Raw genomic sequence first — 17,809 nt, forward strand, 5'->3', positions numbered from 1 at the left:
GCACATAATTAAAGTTCATTAGGAGGCCAGTGGAGTGGCAGTGTGTGTGTCTTTTGATCTTTTTTCCAGGTGTCTTTGAGGGAGAACAAAGCCAAAGTGCAATGGAGATGTGGAGAGCTCTTATTGGACAGCCACAAAATAACCTTGGTAGTGGGGCTGTGTGGATCAGACTGACCCACTCTTAATGAATCTGCCCTTAGGCTGCCAAAATCTTCTTCTTGAACATCCGGTGATATAAACAAAAAGCCCACAATGTACCAACCTTTTGTGCTCCTAATGAGTTGTTTTGCAGGCTCTAAAAAGACAGAAAAATTAAAACAACTCACTAATGGTGTAAGTGACACTTAATAATCAGCAATAATATTCTATCAATATTCTAAATATTAATACATAACAAATAGATGGAATAGTGGGTCTTCAACCTGATCTCCTTCTCCCATTTCGCCCTCCAAGATGGAAGTCAGCTTGGCAGGACTGTGCTTTCTTCAGCCTCTCAGGACTGTAGTGGTACTTCCCTGGATCTGATCAGCAGAAGGATAAGTCATTACACTCAGCGAAAAAAATTACAAAAAACAATTTCCTTCACAAAGACAGACGGCTTACGCCTTCCCGGTAAATTAAACAGCATTCCATATTTTCCACTGAAAATGAACCGCCCTCCTTCTTTGGGAGCAGCATCTTAGGTAGCTACGGAAAAGTAACTCTATGTGCAACACTTACAGTTAGAATTATCCATGATGGTTTCCTTCACCTTTAAAAAAAAGACAAAGACAGCGTGTTAAAAATACAAAGCAATTCTCCAGTAGGTGGGAAGAAAGAACTACTGTGTGAAGGACGGTGTCGTTCACCTTCTGCGGTACGATGGTGTTGTGGTTCTCAAGAATCAGCCTCTTAATGTGATGGGCCCAGAGACGCTTCTCTTCTACCGACTTAGCCTGTAACAACAAGCACTTGTCATTAAGAGTCATTGATGTTAATAAAGACACAGCAGACATGCGGCATGCATACAAAATAGAGACTTACTACAGTACAAACCACTGGCTCTGAAGTGTTTGAGAAAAAATAAATAAATAAATAAATCAAGCAGCAAATTTCTGTTTTTCTTCACAGGTGCACTTTCAAAAACAATATAAACATGCTGTATATGTTTGGAAAAAGGTTGACAGTTACTGGTGTTCATATTTACCTGCACTGTATGGGGTTGCTTGGGATGCTTGAAATGGATGACACTGAAGAGCAGGGGATCCTTGGCACTGTCAAGTAGCATTAGGGTGGAGCACTGCAACCACAATGAATGTAGTGATGTAGCTGAGGCTTCACCCAGTTGAGTTGGTTACTGCTCTTAATTTGCTACCTTATCTAATTTAACAGTAAATATGATCTTATCCATTTTTTTTATTGTACAACAATATCCTCACCTATGCTTTCAAGCTATAAATTGATAATCAATGAAAGAACCATACTAAGATGTGGATCTTGTAGACATAGTGTTCCCCTCGCTTCTTAGTAATAAGGAGCATCCTTTCGAAGAGGAAGAGTGTACGGGTGTTCTTCGCCCGCAGGACATGAAAGGTGCCCTCCAGCACCAGCTCTCCATAGGTGGTCAGGTCAGGACCCTTCCAGTTGATCAGGAGAGACTGTATCTCCTGCAGATACACATGAAAGCACAAACCACCACACACGCACACTCACTCAGCCATGTTCCTTCTGCATGAAATGAAATAAACGCCAGCCAAATAGTGTTGGGCGATATGACGGTGTATACAGTCTGTTGGTAGAAAAGTGTCAACTTTTTTTTTTGTAATTCTTACAAACACAAACACATGTGCAAAGAAAATTAGGAAGGTCAATCAGCCACTTGGCCATTCATTCAAATGCAGGAAATCATTAAAAAGAGAGGTCAATACCAAATTCTGAATGTGAATGAGAATGAGTAAGATTTGCCTTGGACAATATCTGCTGAGAGACTTGGAGCTTTAAAATACATATTTATATAAGAGACAGAAGTCACAGAGGGCTGCCTTGTTGAGAAAAGCAAATATGTGGAATAAACCGATGAAAGAAATTACTTTGGGCCATCAAGGCCTCCAGATGAGCAGAGAGAGCTACAGTAGCACTGGACAACAGACGCACATGAGAAAATCAGAAAGCGTCTGAAGAAAGGGGGAAAGAGAAAGACAAGGTGTAACAGAGCAAATTCCCCTTGAGTATGTGCTGTACTGTATATAAACACTTCATCGCAATGGCATAAATACACCTTCCTTCAAAAGGAAGTTGGCATGCATGTGTGGTAATTCCCTCTGACCTGCACTCTGACAGCATGTTCGTGTTTCCTCTTCATGTCGTTGATGTACCAGGCCACTCCGGTCATGGTGTCTATGGCCTCCTGAATCACCTCATTGCCCTCCTCGTCTGGGTCAAAGTGCTTTGCAATTTCCTTTAAAAGAGATCAGGGAAACCAAGAAAGGTGTGTGTCCAAGTCAATCTTCTGTTATTGTTGTTGCTTTTACCTTGTTAAATGCTAAAGAGATTTTAATAATAAAATAATTTTAATAATTAATCAAATCAAAGAACAACAAAAACCACTTTGATAGAACTGCTCAACAGTAACAGGCAACATTCAGCATAATAAGTATTTACAAAATGACGCTGCTTGTTCCTAATCCATAAGGGCTGACAACTACTCAATCATAGTTATAGAACCATAAATCTAGCAAAAGCCTGCAGGCTGCATTTTGAAGAACAGTTGTGTTGAAGCAAAATGACCACCGACGACATTCTGTACCTGAAGCAGCAGGTGATATTTCAGGATCCTCTGGACCGGCTTCAGCAGATAGGAGCCCAGAGGGAGGGAGCGCTTCAGAGCAGCCTGCCGATCCCTAAAGAACTTGGCCAAAGTTGTACTCCTCATGCAGTCAGTGAGTGCTGCCACTGAGCTGGAGGACGGCAGAGAATTATATTAATCATGGCATATTTGACTCTCAAAGAAAACACTTACATTTGGGATCACCAGCAAAAGTCTAATTAAAATGAAATTTTCTATCTACTTACTTGGGATAGTTGGTGCAATACTGAGTGTATATTTCGAAGTCCTCACTCTGAGGAAACACAGATCAGACAAACAAATGACTAGTGTTCATTATCTTGAGGACCTGATAACACTGTAATATGTATGAGGAAGACAGTGCCTCTCACCTTATCTACAAAGCATCGAGCAATGGCCACAGGGTCACTCTCACACATGTCTAAGGACTGCAGCAGTTCACTGAAATGCAGAAAAAACAACACAGAGAAAGTAGAGTTTCAGTGGCTTTACTAACCTAATTTCTGTGTTTAGGAAGGATTACAAAAACAGAAGTAAACCACAAAAAGGAAGGAAGAAAAGAAGGTCAGAATGACTTCTATTTCTGCCTCAAGTTAGATTTTACTCATGTTAAAGAATATCTCCACAAGAGGGCAGCAAACACAGTTAAACATGGTTGCATGTTCAGACCTTTTTATATACAGTCTATGGTTCTGACTGAGCGTAAAACAACATGCATTTGACTTGGAATTCTCCATGGACACAGTCCCATCAAAACCCAGCTTTATTCAGAGCTTGGGAAGCTAAAACCTGAGAGATGTAAGGCATTTTAATGTCTTTAGCGGTGTGACATTGTCTCAATAAACTGTATATACTGTTTTATTTTACCATATTTTAATATAGGCCTACCCTTAATATGTTGTGTGTAGCGTGAAGGAACTACAAAATTTGTTTCGTTATGCAGCCTTGTGCTGTATAACGAAACATGTGCAGAAATAGCTTTTGCTTTATTAGTATGCGAGATTACACACACACACACACACACACACACACACACACACACACACACACACACACACACACACACACACACACACACACCCCTCTAAACGTATGCCTGGTGGAGATAATAAAAGACATTATCATTATCTTCATTGCTAACTTAAAGAAAACAGGGCCTCCCAGAGCAATGTGACACAAAGAAGTGCCTAATCTCCCAGAAAAAGGCAACACATGGCCCTTTGAATCCAAAATCTGTCAAACCTCTCTTGTTTGGCTGGTTAGAATTTCATTAAAAATTAATAAGAATCAAATCATCCCCATTTGTGGTTCAGAGCTGTATGATAGCCTTGGCATAAGCAGGGAGGCTCCTCGCTCGGGGAGAGAGGAATGTTAATGTGTGTTTTGGCAAGCAGTGTGGTCAGCAATGAGCACTTGCTGACATAAGATGATTAAATGTAAAGCTAGCTGCACCGCCATCTCCCTGGCTTTCAGATATTTGCGAAACTGTCGTTATTGTAGAGTGTGGAGTTCTTTTGTTTCTCATTGCCTCCATTTTGTGTCAGAAATACCAAGCTGCCATGAAAGAAAATATGGTGTCTTTTCACTAATTATCTTGTAGTTTTGACTGTTGTGGCCATTTTCAGTCAGATACACTTCATGAAAGAAATTGTTAGAAAAAAAATCTAAATATCTACCAGAGAAATACTGCTTTTCAGTGTGTTTGTACTTGTGAGTGTGACTTACCTGTTGAACTCATAGATGTCCTCTATGTTGCCAAACAGGGCACATACTTGTTCTGGCCGAATGGGAAGGTTATTCATATCAATAATGTGAGCCAAGTAGTCCTGGTGAAACAGTAAAGATAGAGTCATACAAAAATACTGTAAATATTTGGTGTCACATAGGCACTTCCAAATTCTTACCAGCAGAGGGAGCATGTATACAGAAAAACATTTCTCCCTGAGGTGTTCTGTTTCCATACAGACATTTAGTTTAATCAACTGATCTCTACAGTTTTATGGCTACAGTGTATGACATCTAATGCACATAAAGAGACAAGCACTGCATCATGATTTCAAGGCTTTTCTGTTTAAAAAAAAGGAGTATCATCATGGTAAATCACATACAATTGATGTGATTATGAAAGGATCCTTTTAAGGATTTTTTCCATTGACTAGAAGCAAGTGTGACTGTCTGGAGCAGATCCTGCTGCACTCAGACCAGAAACATGAGCACAGTCTGTTCCACTCCAAGGACCCAACTCCCCCTGGACCTCAGGAGAAGTAGATGATCTAAAAACTGTAGCCAAATATGCCAACATCTGGATGATTACCCTCCTTCTCAGTCAATTACACACTCATGTGGCATACAAACAACTCCAAACAAGTAGAGGAGTAAGTTGATGACAGACAAACACGCACACACACTGCGACTATATAAAGAGCATACCAGTAAATAGCTTGTACACACACACACAGCCTCCCAGATGATGTGGTGCAAATACACACACACACACACACACACACACACACTTCGCAGGCTGGCCGGCCAGCCCAGATTGAGAGTAGAGTCATCACATCGCATCACTGACTGAACTGCAGCCGGTCATGGATGGAGAATTCCAGAGCAGTGAGAGCAATGCTGACTTGCAGTCAGCAGGGCGTCTCATGGTCTCCTATAGAAAAATTCATCACTAGTGTTAACACCATTAACACGTGACCTTTAGCATAGCGTAAGAGATTTATTGCTATGTATGTAGTCTCCTAGTTTATAGTGCTTCAAGCTGGGCTTTATTAAAGAATAAGCAGGGCGGTTTTGTCTTTGTGGTACTGTTATGGGTCAAATAACATTATTTTGTTAAATTATACTTTTTTAATCCCACAAGCACTGACCACATTCTTGGTTCAACAATTTGAGTAGGATTCATCTGGGTGTGTTCAGGCCAGGTGTTGGGGATGTATTTTAGACATGCGAGACCAGCTGGGTCAAACAGCTGTTGTCAAAACTTTATTTCACAGATAGACAGTGGAGAGTGAGTGATAGACTACAGCTAAAGTGGACACAGCTTCGACAGCTGCTTGTGAGTCCTGTGTCAATATCAAGTGATTTGAATTAGTTTGTTGAAGAAACAATGTGAAAATTAAGGAAGAGTTTCACACATGTCTGGAATCAATTTGATGGAAGCCATACTGTAATCTTAAAAGGATAGAGGATAGATCTTTATTAGACCGGGTTTCCCACACTGTAGCCTATGGAAAAACCAGTCGCTTTCCTTTCTTTATTTCTCCAGTTGGGGCAAAGACGGAGGTGTTTGTCTTGGCTGGGAGGACTAGCCTGCGCGCTCAGGCTAGGCAGGAGCTCGCTGCATGGCCTGTGCGACCGGGGCCAGACCGGGCTGGGCTTGCTGCTCCTGTCAACTGAAATAGTTAGAAGTCCTGGAAGTGTTTGTCAGGAGCAAGTTGTTACTCAAATTGTGACCAGGGCAGAACTCACTCCAACTGCCAGACGCCAGCACAGTCGGAGACAAGGTGAGGAGAGGTGCTAGCTGGTTTACTGCCAGTCGGTCTCAGAAGTGCCTCATGTGTTTAAGACATTACCGTCAGTGCGGTGGAGACTGTCTGACAGCACAGCACTCCTATTTCTATTGCAAGACCCAGGAATGATTAAGGGCCAGAGATGGTTCTTGGTCTGGAAGTTATTGCCAGACTACAAAAGGTAGAAGATTGATAAGAGGTAAGTGGTCTGTTGAGTGGTAAAATCCTCCCTGGCCCGTTTTCCATGCTTCACATTTCCAAAGTGAGGTTCCTACCATCTTTGACTAAGATCATAAAGCTTTCTGCTGTGAAAGACCTGCACTGTGTCCCAGTTTTGACTCTGTTTGCACTCCAGATATGAGCGGAGTCCCAGGCTACAGGCAGTAAACTTTCACTGCACTCTAACTATACAGAACGGTTCATATACAACACTATGACCAGATCATAAACTGCTCCACAGCCTTCATCTCTATGAACTAAAAATCTATAAACAAAGCACACAACTGCCAGATGTCAGGCGCGCATTCTTGTCAGCTGACCGGTTTGTTTAGAAAGCAGGAAATCAGAGAAGGATCCTGGTAATGAAAAGAAAAATCCACTGGATGTTTTAAGAGTATCAGACTAATTTGTGGCCACAAACGGCTGCTTCGAAAACAGTAGACATTATTTTCTCTCAACAGCCGTTTGGTCCAATTCCCCTATTTCAGCTCATGGCTGGCCAAATTCAGTAAATCACCTCCTAAGAGGTGCTGCAGACATGAAGTCATAGCTGCATTTAAATCCAAGTCAGACATGTGCTTTAAATACACAGATTACTGATGATTTAGCTTTGATTTAGATTTGAGCCAACTAATTTCAAATAGTTGGCTCACAGTGAATGCTTGGCTGAAAGTGAAAAAAATAATTGTAACGGAAAATTCTATTTGACTACAGTCGGCATAACCCTGACACCCACTCACCTCCACGATGCTGTGCAGGTCCTTGACGTACATGCGCTCCGTCTCAATGATCTCCATGACAACACGGTCCACATAGGTCAGCTTTGGGTTTGGCGCCATGATGTTTGTGACGACAGGCGGGGTAGGGATGTGAGGTACTTCACCACTTGCCTTCTTGTTGGAGGTGGCATTGTTGTTGTTCCACTGATTGCTGATCACCCTGGGCACCAGCCGGTCCTGCCAGCGGCCCCTGGAGCCAGTGAGGGTGGGACTCTGGTCACCTGCCTGCTCTCCGGTGCCTTCGGCTGGGCTCAACTCCAAGTCAATGTCCTCCTCGCTCTGTACGGGTGGGGTAAGGGAGGAAGGAAGGGCTACAGTGCTCCCAAAAAGGCTGCGACTATCGCGTGATGAACCAGAGGACAGGGTGGACACCAGGCTCACCGGCCGTTCACCCTCTCCGTCCAGCGGCTCCACACAAAGCCGGTTGTAACAGTCCGGGCCTGGGTCAATGTTTGCCTGGTCATATTCACTGGTGGACAGGGATGAGGACAACTGAGGAGATTCTGGGGCAGGTAAGAGGAAGACAGAAGGTAGGTGTCAGGATTTGAGAAACACACAATACAACAGTATTTAAAAAGGCAGTATGGTCAGCACACTTCATCTCACTTTAACATTCTTAGAAGATAAACTCTACAAACTACCAAAACCTATTAAGGCACACACACACACACACACACACACACCTACTGGCATCCTCTAACTCACTTTTGCATACCTGGCAGTGGATAAAAAAAAAGCAAAGCTATGACTGCATTAAAACACAGTCTAGGGACAATTTCAGATAAATATAATTCTATTCCACACTGAACAAAGTACTATCCTGAGATCAAGAACAGATAGCTCAGAGCTCTGTGTTACTATGACCACACTGAGACACTAAGGAGTGGTTTACAGTAAAAGGCCTCGCTCAAATCATTACTGACATGGCCTAATTACAACAATGCATATTCTGTGGAAAACCCAACCATTTCCTCTTGTTCTCCTGACTGCTAAAGGCTGAACCTTGGAAAAACAGAGGGGGAGAAAACTGATGAGGAGAAAAAAAAAAAAACACAGGGAAGGGGTCCAGGAGCTTTGTTTATATGTCTGTATTGAGCTATGTTTGAATTTAAGAGAAAAGGAATATTCAGTTTCACATCCTTCCTGGCCAAATTTTCCTCACAAGCGTTTCCTAAATACATGAAGTCATGACAGTGTGAGAATGGGAGCACTGAGCAGCCAGAGAGCTCCGTTTCCTTAAATATTTGCAGGGCAACAGGGTCAAAACCATTTTACCCAGCTAAAGAAATGAAGCTTTGTCGTATAATTCTTCAGACCAATAAAAGGAAATCTATGAGGCACAAACCATAATCAAGTTAGCCATTAAGTGCAATGACTCAAGTAAGTGATATTGCCAAGTGGGGATGGAGAGTATTATTTGATGTTGATGGCCCACAGATGTAGCTTATGTCATGCTTCCTTGCTGCATCATTGGTCAGCAGCCCACCGCTGATAACACAAACCTGATGGAAAAGGTATTTTATCAGTCTGCAAAGGGTGTTTCACTATTAACAAGCGCACTCACTTGATCTATCTCACATGTACAGCTTTATACAGAACATACAACCTTTTACAGGTCTCTTGGAATAAAGTGTTAAACAGGACACATTTCCAATGAGATCATGGGAAGTACCCAAAGTTAGTGATTTATTAAGTCTTGAAAAAGTGTGACATGCAGCTGGATGATTGGCTTCACAGGAACAATCAAACAGATCCTTTCAGTTTATTTAGAAACACAAACATACACACACACACACACACACACACACACACCCCTACTGGCATCCTCCAACTTTCCATGAGTCAGTACTGAGCCCGTGAGAGTCTCGCTCATGCTGCACAACTTGCTCCACAATCCAAACGAAGCCGTCCCAATGACACAGTTCCCATGCAAAACCTCACAGGGAGAAACAGATGAGCTGGCAAGCAGGAGCTGACCACTAGAGAAAACTCTGTTTACGCTCCGTGTCAAATCACAGGGTTGATGGTGTAATGCGAGTGTAGTGGTGAGCTATGACACTCACTAAACTACTACAAATTAGAGCGAGGCTTCCGCTTCCTTTGCCGCTTCTGTCTTTACATTTGGTTTCAAGCCTGTCTGGCATGTAGGAACTCCCTTCCCCTTTCCTTCTTGTCCTCGCACCCAGTATCCCTCTGTAATAAAGCTGCGGTGTTGCAGACTGCAGTCAATGCAAAGTTAAAGGAAGGGGAAGAAAAACTTTTTGTGAATATATTATTGCTCAGAATCACAACCTATATCTCCTCAAGCACATCCTAAGTGCCAAAACAAGACAACTCTGACTGAACTTAACTGAAGACAGACAGTGGTACTGTATTAATATTATCTGACTTATCTTAAGCCTTGAGCACACACTTGACTCCAACACCAGCATAGCTTTGATCAACCACTTCAGACACGGACTCTACAGGCAGGCTGTGGCTGATACGACCCACCACATGTTTCAGGTGAAAACGGCGATGTAGGAATACAATGACATTGTTGAAACAGGTCAAGCAGAGGAATGCAAATGATCTGGTCAACGTGCAGATCGAAGATAAGCCAGGAGCCCGGTCCTGTGAGATGTAGTTCCAAATGTTACCATTCTGTCTGTCACTCTAGACAAAGACGACTCGCAGTCGCTACACTTCATCAAGCATGTACAGGCGGAGAAGACTATGCATCTACGTCATTGTTTTTCTACCAGTTATGATGTAGTTCTTCTCAATATACTAAATAATAAGCAACCAGCGGCATAAAGACATTGCAAAAGCAGAGTGTCTGGTCTCCCTCAGTGCCAGAGTCTCTTCAGCATCTGTAAACATTTATCACTAATCTCTGAGGGATTGTAGCAACAACAATGCCCATTGCTGTGCCACCCTGTTGTCAGATGTGGAGGACTGTAAAGTGTCTGGTATCAGATTTAGCTGTTTGTAAACATAAGTTTTCGCTTATAGAAAGCAAGGTTAGGCTGTTTTTTTTACCTGGTATGCTTTTCCATAGTGTTCTTATATTTCAAGGTGTGCATTTCTGTATGTTAGTTGTGTCATGGTTTATTTGCATTTGTTGGTTGTATAATTGCTGATGCCACTGAATTGATGGTTAACAATGGGAAACGAATATACATCACTTTATATTCATTCCATTCAAGCAATTTTCCCTTCTGCAACTTAGACAGATCACAGATAAGCACAGCTTTCTGACTGCTGTAAGGCCAAATTTGTTACCATTAACTTTATGAGTAGGAAAAATAGTACTTGGAATTCATCCTTTAAAGCCCAAATGCCAATGATGTTTTGGCAATAACTGCAGGGAAAGTCTATAAAAAGAAACAGAGGCAGTGAGCAGCGCACAATATAGCACAGTGATCATAGCAACAACAGCAGCTAAGCTAAATAACACAGGGAATCTTTATAGAGATGTAACAAATGCAAGTAGCAGTCAGATTCAGCTGTGAAGAAGGTTTTGACTTCCTTCACTGAGGTAGACTTCAAATTGTTCATACAGGTCACGTGTGAGAAGGAATGATTGCTTAACATCCACATAGTTTTTTTTGTCAAGTATAATTTGTGAGCAGCATATTTGTATCTCTTTACAAAACAATCCAGCTCAGTGGACAGACCTGTTAAATCATAACTTACACAGAATGGCTGCACAGTTAAGTACAGGGTCCAGAACAAAACTTGTTTCAGCCAAGCCATGGATTTTCACATTCACACGCCACAATTTCCCAAAGCGTACTACCTCAACACAACACTCTCCTTTGTGTCAGTACTCCAGCAATACAGTTGTTAACTCACAAATATAACCATTAACCAAGTCAAGGCTTAATAGATAGTATAGTATTTGGACTACATTTCAGACCGCCTCTAGCCTCAAAAACTCACAGCCCATTTCGTCTCAATCACCAGCAAGACTGTTAAAGTGTGTAGAGACGGTGTGATCCTTAATGGATTATATCAGCTGCTTGTGTGTGTGAACAGAATGCTGTTGCTAATGCTGTTCCTAATGGGAAAATGGTTGGAATTCCACACAAAAAATCTCCCAACCCCTCATTTCAATTCTTTGAATTCCAGTTTCCTGGCTGTTAAGCCAAGGTTAACCTTTACAGACAACGGTGTGCTAATACTACAGGCATGGCCGTCCCTTTTCTTTTGTTGATCCCCTGAATCCAAATCCCCTGGACAGTGGTTCCTTTTAATGAAGTGCTGGCATACACTAACACAACCTGTAACCAAAAAACGTGTAAAGTAAGTGATTTTGGGTGTTGGGAAAAAGTCAAATTGAATAGCTTCCAAGTCCAGGACCCTTTAGTTGATAATACCAGTGAGTGTTAGTGATGGTAATTACAGCTTTTTTGAAGGGAGCCGGATCTTATGGCTACATTCCTTTCCCAGAGCTGGCTCTGCTCCCCAACAGCTCTTCCTTTAGTACCACTTCTCAAGATTTCTTGCAAGAAATTAATATGCAAGGTTCTTTATCTGCAATACTTTAAAACAGTCTGTCATATTGATTGTTAAAAGGTGGCATATAATGGCTCTAAGTCGGGAGCCTCCCATTGTTCACTTAAAAGATCAGACTCATCCCAGACTGACCCATCACCAGTGAGTGAGAGGAGTATGAATGATAAAGAATTTGGCTTTTTTGTGGATTCACTCACAGAGGGGCTCGATGACTAATGAGTCTAAAACTAATAATGTCTACACTTCGGTCTGAGCTTATTATACAGTTAACAAGACAGACATTTCATAAGCTCATCCGCCTCTGACATCATGGTTGTATGAATGACACGCAGTGCCTAATAAAATGGCACAGGAGGTGAACAGAAACACTGAAATTAATATTCCTGCACCTGGTTATTAACTTTTTTTTAAAAGGCTACAGAGACATGTATGACAGACATGATCTGTATCTATCTGAAGTTGTTGAGTGTACAGGACACAGAGCATTCCTTTATAAAGAATAGGCTTCTGGCTTGTGTAAAAACCGTATTAGCATGCTGAGACACATCTCAGAAACACTTACTAATGTTCCTACCATAACCTCCACTGACGATGATCTGGCATATATCAGAGCACCACTGTTCCCAGCTAAACATTACCACCTTCTCTGAGAACATGATAAGCCACAGCATGTAGCTATGACGTTCGTTGCTGGTTGCAAAACCCTGTGGTGATGTGCCTCGCATTCTCACATCAGTTCATGCAAACCAGCCTCCATGCAAATTCAATGCAGGACAAGCTATAATTTTATTTTCTGTATTATTATTAAAACTGCCCCGTCCACGTACCTGGCTTATCTAACTTCTGTTTTGCACTCACAGCAGGATGGCAGTAAAATCTTTGTATACAGTGCACACAGTGTATAATTGACATAGGGTATTAGGAAACAAACTAGACACAAACAAGGGTAATAACAAAGCCAGTCAAGAAATGATGTTGCGTGATGGAAAATGTTAGAAGCGCCAACAACTTATAATAAGAATCCCTGGCAAGTTGAACTAATTATATATTTCAAGTATTTCAACAGTGAAAAATATATATATCTTTTATATATAAAATAACTTATTATTGTATGTTCTAATGTGTCATTTCTCACATTACCTTAAAGACCACACAGATGAGATTCATCGACCAAAGCAAGAAACCTAAAAGAGCAACGTGTCAAAGTCCTGGGTGATTTCCAAATCACCTTCGCCAATCCCTCCAACCCCTGTGACCACACGTTTAATATGATGAACGATGAGTGTGCGCTACACAGTTAGAGAGGAGCTGTCACGAAGAAAGACACACCTTTATGAGTATTTCAATTGAACTTTCTAGCACCCCAAGTCAAAGTTTCTTTATTTGCCTATAAGTCAGTACTCAGTCAGTACGTGGCCCAGAGTTTGTGCTATTGTTTGGCTTGCGGCCTTCTGTTTTCTAATCAAATCAGGGGCAAAGAAACGGGAACAACACAGCAATATCCGTATTCAGCATGCAAATCCTTTTCCTAATTCAGGAGCTCTTAGCAACAGAAAATGACTCTCTCTCTGTTTATTGGAAAGTTGATAACAGACGCCACACCGAAGCACCTCTAAATACTTTGCTGCTTGTGGCAAGTCTGTCATCTGCATCAGTGTTGAGCGTTTTCCAGAGCATTGAAAACAAATAATACAGAGTAACAGCACTGTGGATAGAACCTCCCACTGACAAGCCCCTGCCTGCACTGTTAGTAACACAAAGCCGCTCCTGCTTGATTCATACTGACTCATGTATTAAATCCCGGCGACCAATGAATCACATCTCAAGTCGCTATGTGATATTCCTCTAGACACTAGCTTGATAAGATACCTGCAACTGCATGATCATTGACGATAGAACTGGGAAATATTGGTCATTTCAGTCCTCAGTTTTATCATGTTGAGTCATCTAGGAAGATCTTTCCTTGGCTACTCCGTGCCTGCCACCGCCTTTATTCGTTATTTAAATCCCTCTAGGACAAACAGAGATGTTTTTTTGTTTTGTTTTTTTACAAGTGCTGGTAATTTGGGATGCATCTACACCAACTTTAGTCTCCTCTGTAAAGTTTACACATTTTCGTGCAACATGCCGTTATCTTTCTTGACAAAATACTTGTTCAAAGCACGTTCTTGCCGTCCTTTGGGCAGTTCCTCTTTACTGTACTATTACAGTAGTAACTACTGGCCATAAAGAGAACTTTCACCCACCACACTCCCACATAACAGCATGTAACATGGTGGAAAATCCTAGTTCCTAATTGGCTGATTAATATGTTCTCTCACAAGGAAGAAAAAAACCCAACTTCAAACCGGCTATTAAGGAGACTGCTAATCTGCTGACTCTTTCAGAGCGAAGGCCACAGTGTGTGACCCTGTTTCCCAGATGTTTGGCAGTACATCTTAATAAAGCTCTTCCGCCCCTCAAGATCCACTCTGAACTGCCATCTTCAGTGCCCCTCCATAACAACCTCTGGCACTCAAGCCCCCCCCCCCCCTCAAGTGGCTCTTGGGAGACTGGGAGGCAGTCTTGCATTGATCCCCTTGGGAAAAACCCCTCCCCACCTGGCAACGGTGAATAGCCTCCCCTCAGCAGTGCAGGAGGCACAAGCATAAAGGGTGTCTCCGAGGATTAGGCCCCAAGTCTTCACAGACCATTATCAAACAGCATGAGCCAGAACACTGGAGATTAGACACTGAGACCGATGGCCTGGATTTATTTCTTATCCCTTGATGGAGGAAAGAATTTATGTCACTACAAGGTTTTTCTGCGTAAAACGGTCTTTCATAATGTACAAGATGGTTTGATTTCCACCTGCCTTTGGCCTCACAGGGAGCTGTTAATATGGTGTTAATAATTAGCCTGAAGGTCGGCAAATAAACCATAGTGGACAATAGAGACTGAGCACACACACACGCAAGCTGATCCTGCATTCCACACCGACAGTCAAGGTCAAAACCTTATGCTGGGAAGGTTTGGGGGAATTCTATTTTTTAAAAGTGAAACTAACTGTGCTTTGTGTCGTCTACAAAAGTCACTTATTCACTAAGCAGCGTAAAATATTAACATGATTTTGTTAAGATTCTTTAGATTCCTGAAATGTGTGTGTGTAAAAAATGAACTCCATTGAATAGGACAACCATAATAGTAAAAAAAGGGCTACTATAGCAACATTTACATTTTTGGGGATTCAAACTTATAACATACACCAATAAAAAATACAGGATGAGAGAAAGGACAAAATAACTTAACCATAAATAGAGAGTGACATGTTTTAGGCCCCATCTACACTACTCCGTTTTAGTTTAAAAACGGAGGATTAAAACAAATACAATCTCAGTCCACACCAGTGTTTTAGCTGCGTTTTAGAGTTGATCTCCGTCTACATTAAAACGACTGAAAATGCACATCTAGTGGCTGTGCACATATACTGGGCATGCGCATGCCGGTGTAAACATGAAGCAGATGGTCTATTCTGTAGTTACAGAAGATTTGGTGAAAGCAATGCAGAGAAAGAATCACACCGGGGTTTTTTTTGCACGGACCAATAACAAGCTGGGCCTGTTACTGAATCTAACACGGGAGTGTTGCAGTGGAAAACAAGGGAGTCCTTGCAAAGTAAACAGCAACACAACGGCGTTTTAAAACGAAAACGCAGTAGTGTGGATGGGGCCTTAGAGAGGCAGGATTCTCTCAAATTTAATCCTGTAAAAACTCCCCCTGTGCTCGACCCTGGCTCTTAAAGGATCCAGCTGTGCCAGCTAACCTCAGTGCACAGGCATGTGATGATCCACTTAGGCAACTCCTCCATCAACAAGCCCCCCCCCCCCACTAGCACACAGGCTGGTTTGGAGCTAATCAAAATTCACATTTCCTCTAGACAACACACACCAACTGGGCCCCGAGGTGTGAGTTCATTGTAAACGTTACCACCAATTTGATACTTTACAACCAAACTGCGGTCCTGTTAGCGCCTCTCTGCAGAGTCCACACAAGCTGGTGGCAGGACAGCTGCGCGAAGTGTGGAGGGAAGAAGGTCAGGAGGAAGACTTAATTTACTTCACATCAAGCGGTTTATCACATGCAGTTTTATAAAAGGTGCAATGCTGTTTTCCTCTGGTTTAGACCTTAATAACACAGCAGTCAAATGAGGAATTTGACAGCTTGCTTTGATACTAACTTACTTGTCTTTTGTGTACGTTATTAAACACAGGAGAGATATGTTTTTGTCCTACAAGACACAGCATTAATCACATAAATGATCTTTTACAATAACATGTAATTAACATCTCAAATCCATTCCTGTGTGTATCTGTGGTGTCACTAAAATGTTCTAATGCACTGCAAGCTCTTATAACAAAACGTCAACTGAATGTTAAGTGTTATGAAGGCAGCTGATAAAGAGTTTTATTGATTCAAATGAGTTTCCAAGAGGCCAACTAACAGGAACACCCAAAGCAGAAAGCCTGCAACTAATGTGGGTAATCCACCGGAAGAGCTCTATAGGAGGAATGCCATTGTGGGAGGCTGTAAAATTATTTACATTGAAATATACAGTTTTGTGAGGAGTACGGGGGTCTGAGCCAAACAATGAAGTGAAATACAGTGAATGTGGAATCTTATTACAATAGTAGTTATAATGATACACATAAACTTATGCAACTACAGATGTTATGGACAGAATAAAGGTCTGTCGGGAGTCTCAGTGTGTGACTTCAAAACCCTGCTAAAAAAAGGTGCAGGCTCACCTGAGCTGCTTGTGATTAACGCTACAGGTAATTAAGCAGAGAAAGAGTTCCAGTCTAGGAGCTCCATCAACAAGCCCACTCAGAGATGCAGCCATCCCTGTCATCATATATCTATGTCCACAGCCCCATGCCCACTGGTCTGGAAAAGCTGCAGTGAATGGAGATGATCCGTTCGTCCCCCCTAGAACCGCTTTAAATGTGTACATTCTGCACACACAGCTACATTCCTCCCTGGGGTTAGGTAGTGCAGAGGAAATCCTTATATTTAAAAGAGATGCTCCTGCTGCCTCATGTCTGTTAATGCTTGTTTGAGCTCCTGTCATTGGATTGACAGGCTAGACGCACAAGTGCTACATAAGGATTATAATCATACTCCACCACAGTGATGAAAGTTTAGCTTATAGTTGGAAATAATGAGGGGGCTTATGTGGATTCCCCATCATCTAATTCTTCTGGAAAAGGGAATCCTAAGTGCAGAACAACAACGACAAAAAAAAAAAAAAAAATACTTCTTTTCAACAGCTGAAAAGAATATCTGGGTACCTCTTGGAGTTTAAATACTTTACTTTATGCTGGTTTTGTCTGATAATACAGACAACACAGCTTCTTTTCACTTCAAAACTCTTTGACTCTTCAGAGGAATTGGAGCTGGATAGTCACCACAACCATTTTATTGTTTACCTTGACCAGACATGGTGCTTCCTTTCACCATGTGCATTCCCCCTGTCTGTTAACCACATCCAATCATTACCCCACACAGATAGCGCATTACCAGCAGCACTGCCCCTTAATTACCACCCATCCATCCACAGCATCGGTGCTAGGCCAACGCCAACTGGCTGACGAACTAAATCAGTCTGAAAATGTTTTAACTCCAAGTGCGTTTTCCGTCGTGCCAAGGTGATTTCGCGCTGGACATCTGAGCTGCAAAATGAGCTGTGAGAACGTGCAGTCGCTGCAGAGTGGCCTTTTGAAGAAACAGAGAAACAGATTTTCATGAGGGCGGCACACGTCTCTTCCAGCCAAAAGCCTCCTCTGGCCAAAGCTGACCCAAAGGGACAGGCGCAAAGGAAAAAGGGAACCATTGACATACTGGTATTCTTCAGCCAAAGTGGAAGCCCAGCGTCAAATGTGTTCAGTAGAGAAGAGAGGAGGTGCAGGGGCGGTGGGGGGGGGGGGGTTGAAGGA

The 17,809-nt window shown here is 42.2% G+C and overlaps 1 protein-coding gene across 3 annotated transcripts in view; it reads right to left on the reverse strand.

The window, feature by feature from the left end:
• Window positions 1-17,809, reverse strand: part of LOC123978948 (pleckstrin homology domain-containing family G member 3) — a 31,743-nt gene that overhangs the window by 6,057 nt on the left and 7,877 nt on the right. For all 3 annotated transcript variants that reach the window (XM_046062601.1, XM_046062599.1, XM_046062598.1), the window contains exons 3-14: window positions 7,299-7,840; window positions 4,550-4,650; window positions 3,196-3,265; window positions 3,052-3,098; window positions 2,786-2,936; window positions 2,306-2,437; window positions 1,464-1,646; window positions 1,187-1,279; window positions 849-935; window positions 721-751; window positions 423-521; window positions 263-295 (exon numbers count right to left, since the gene is read on the reverse strand). In XM_046062601.1, the coding sequence (XP_045918557.1) occupies window positions 263-295; window positions 423-521; window positions 721-751; window positions 849-935; window positions 1,187-1,279; window positions 1,464-1,646; window positions 2,306-2,437; window positions 2,786-2,936; window positions 3,052-3,098; window positions 3,196-3,265; window positions 4,550-4,650; window positions 7,299-7,840 (1,569 nt within the window). The remainder of the gene's footprint in view (window positions 1-262; window positions 296-422; window positions 522-720; window positions 752-848; window positions 936-1,186; window positions 1,280-1,463; window positions 1,647-2,305; window positions 2,438-2,785; window positions 2,937-3,051; window positions 3,099-3,195; window positions 3,266-4,549; window positions 4,651-7,298; window positions 7,841-17,809) is intronic.

This window comes from Micropterus dolomieu, linkage group LG11 (assembly GCF_021292245.1).
Source record: "Micropterus dolomieu isolate WLL.071019.BEF.003 ecotype Adirondacks linkage group LG11, ASM2129224v1, whole genome shotgun sequence".
In the NCBI taxonomy this organism is placed as follows: Eukaryota; Metazoa; Chordata; class Actinopteri; order Centrarchiformes; family Centrarchidae; genus Micropterus; species Micropterus dolomieu.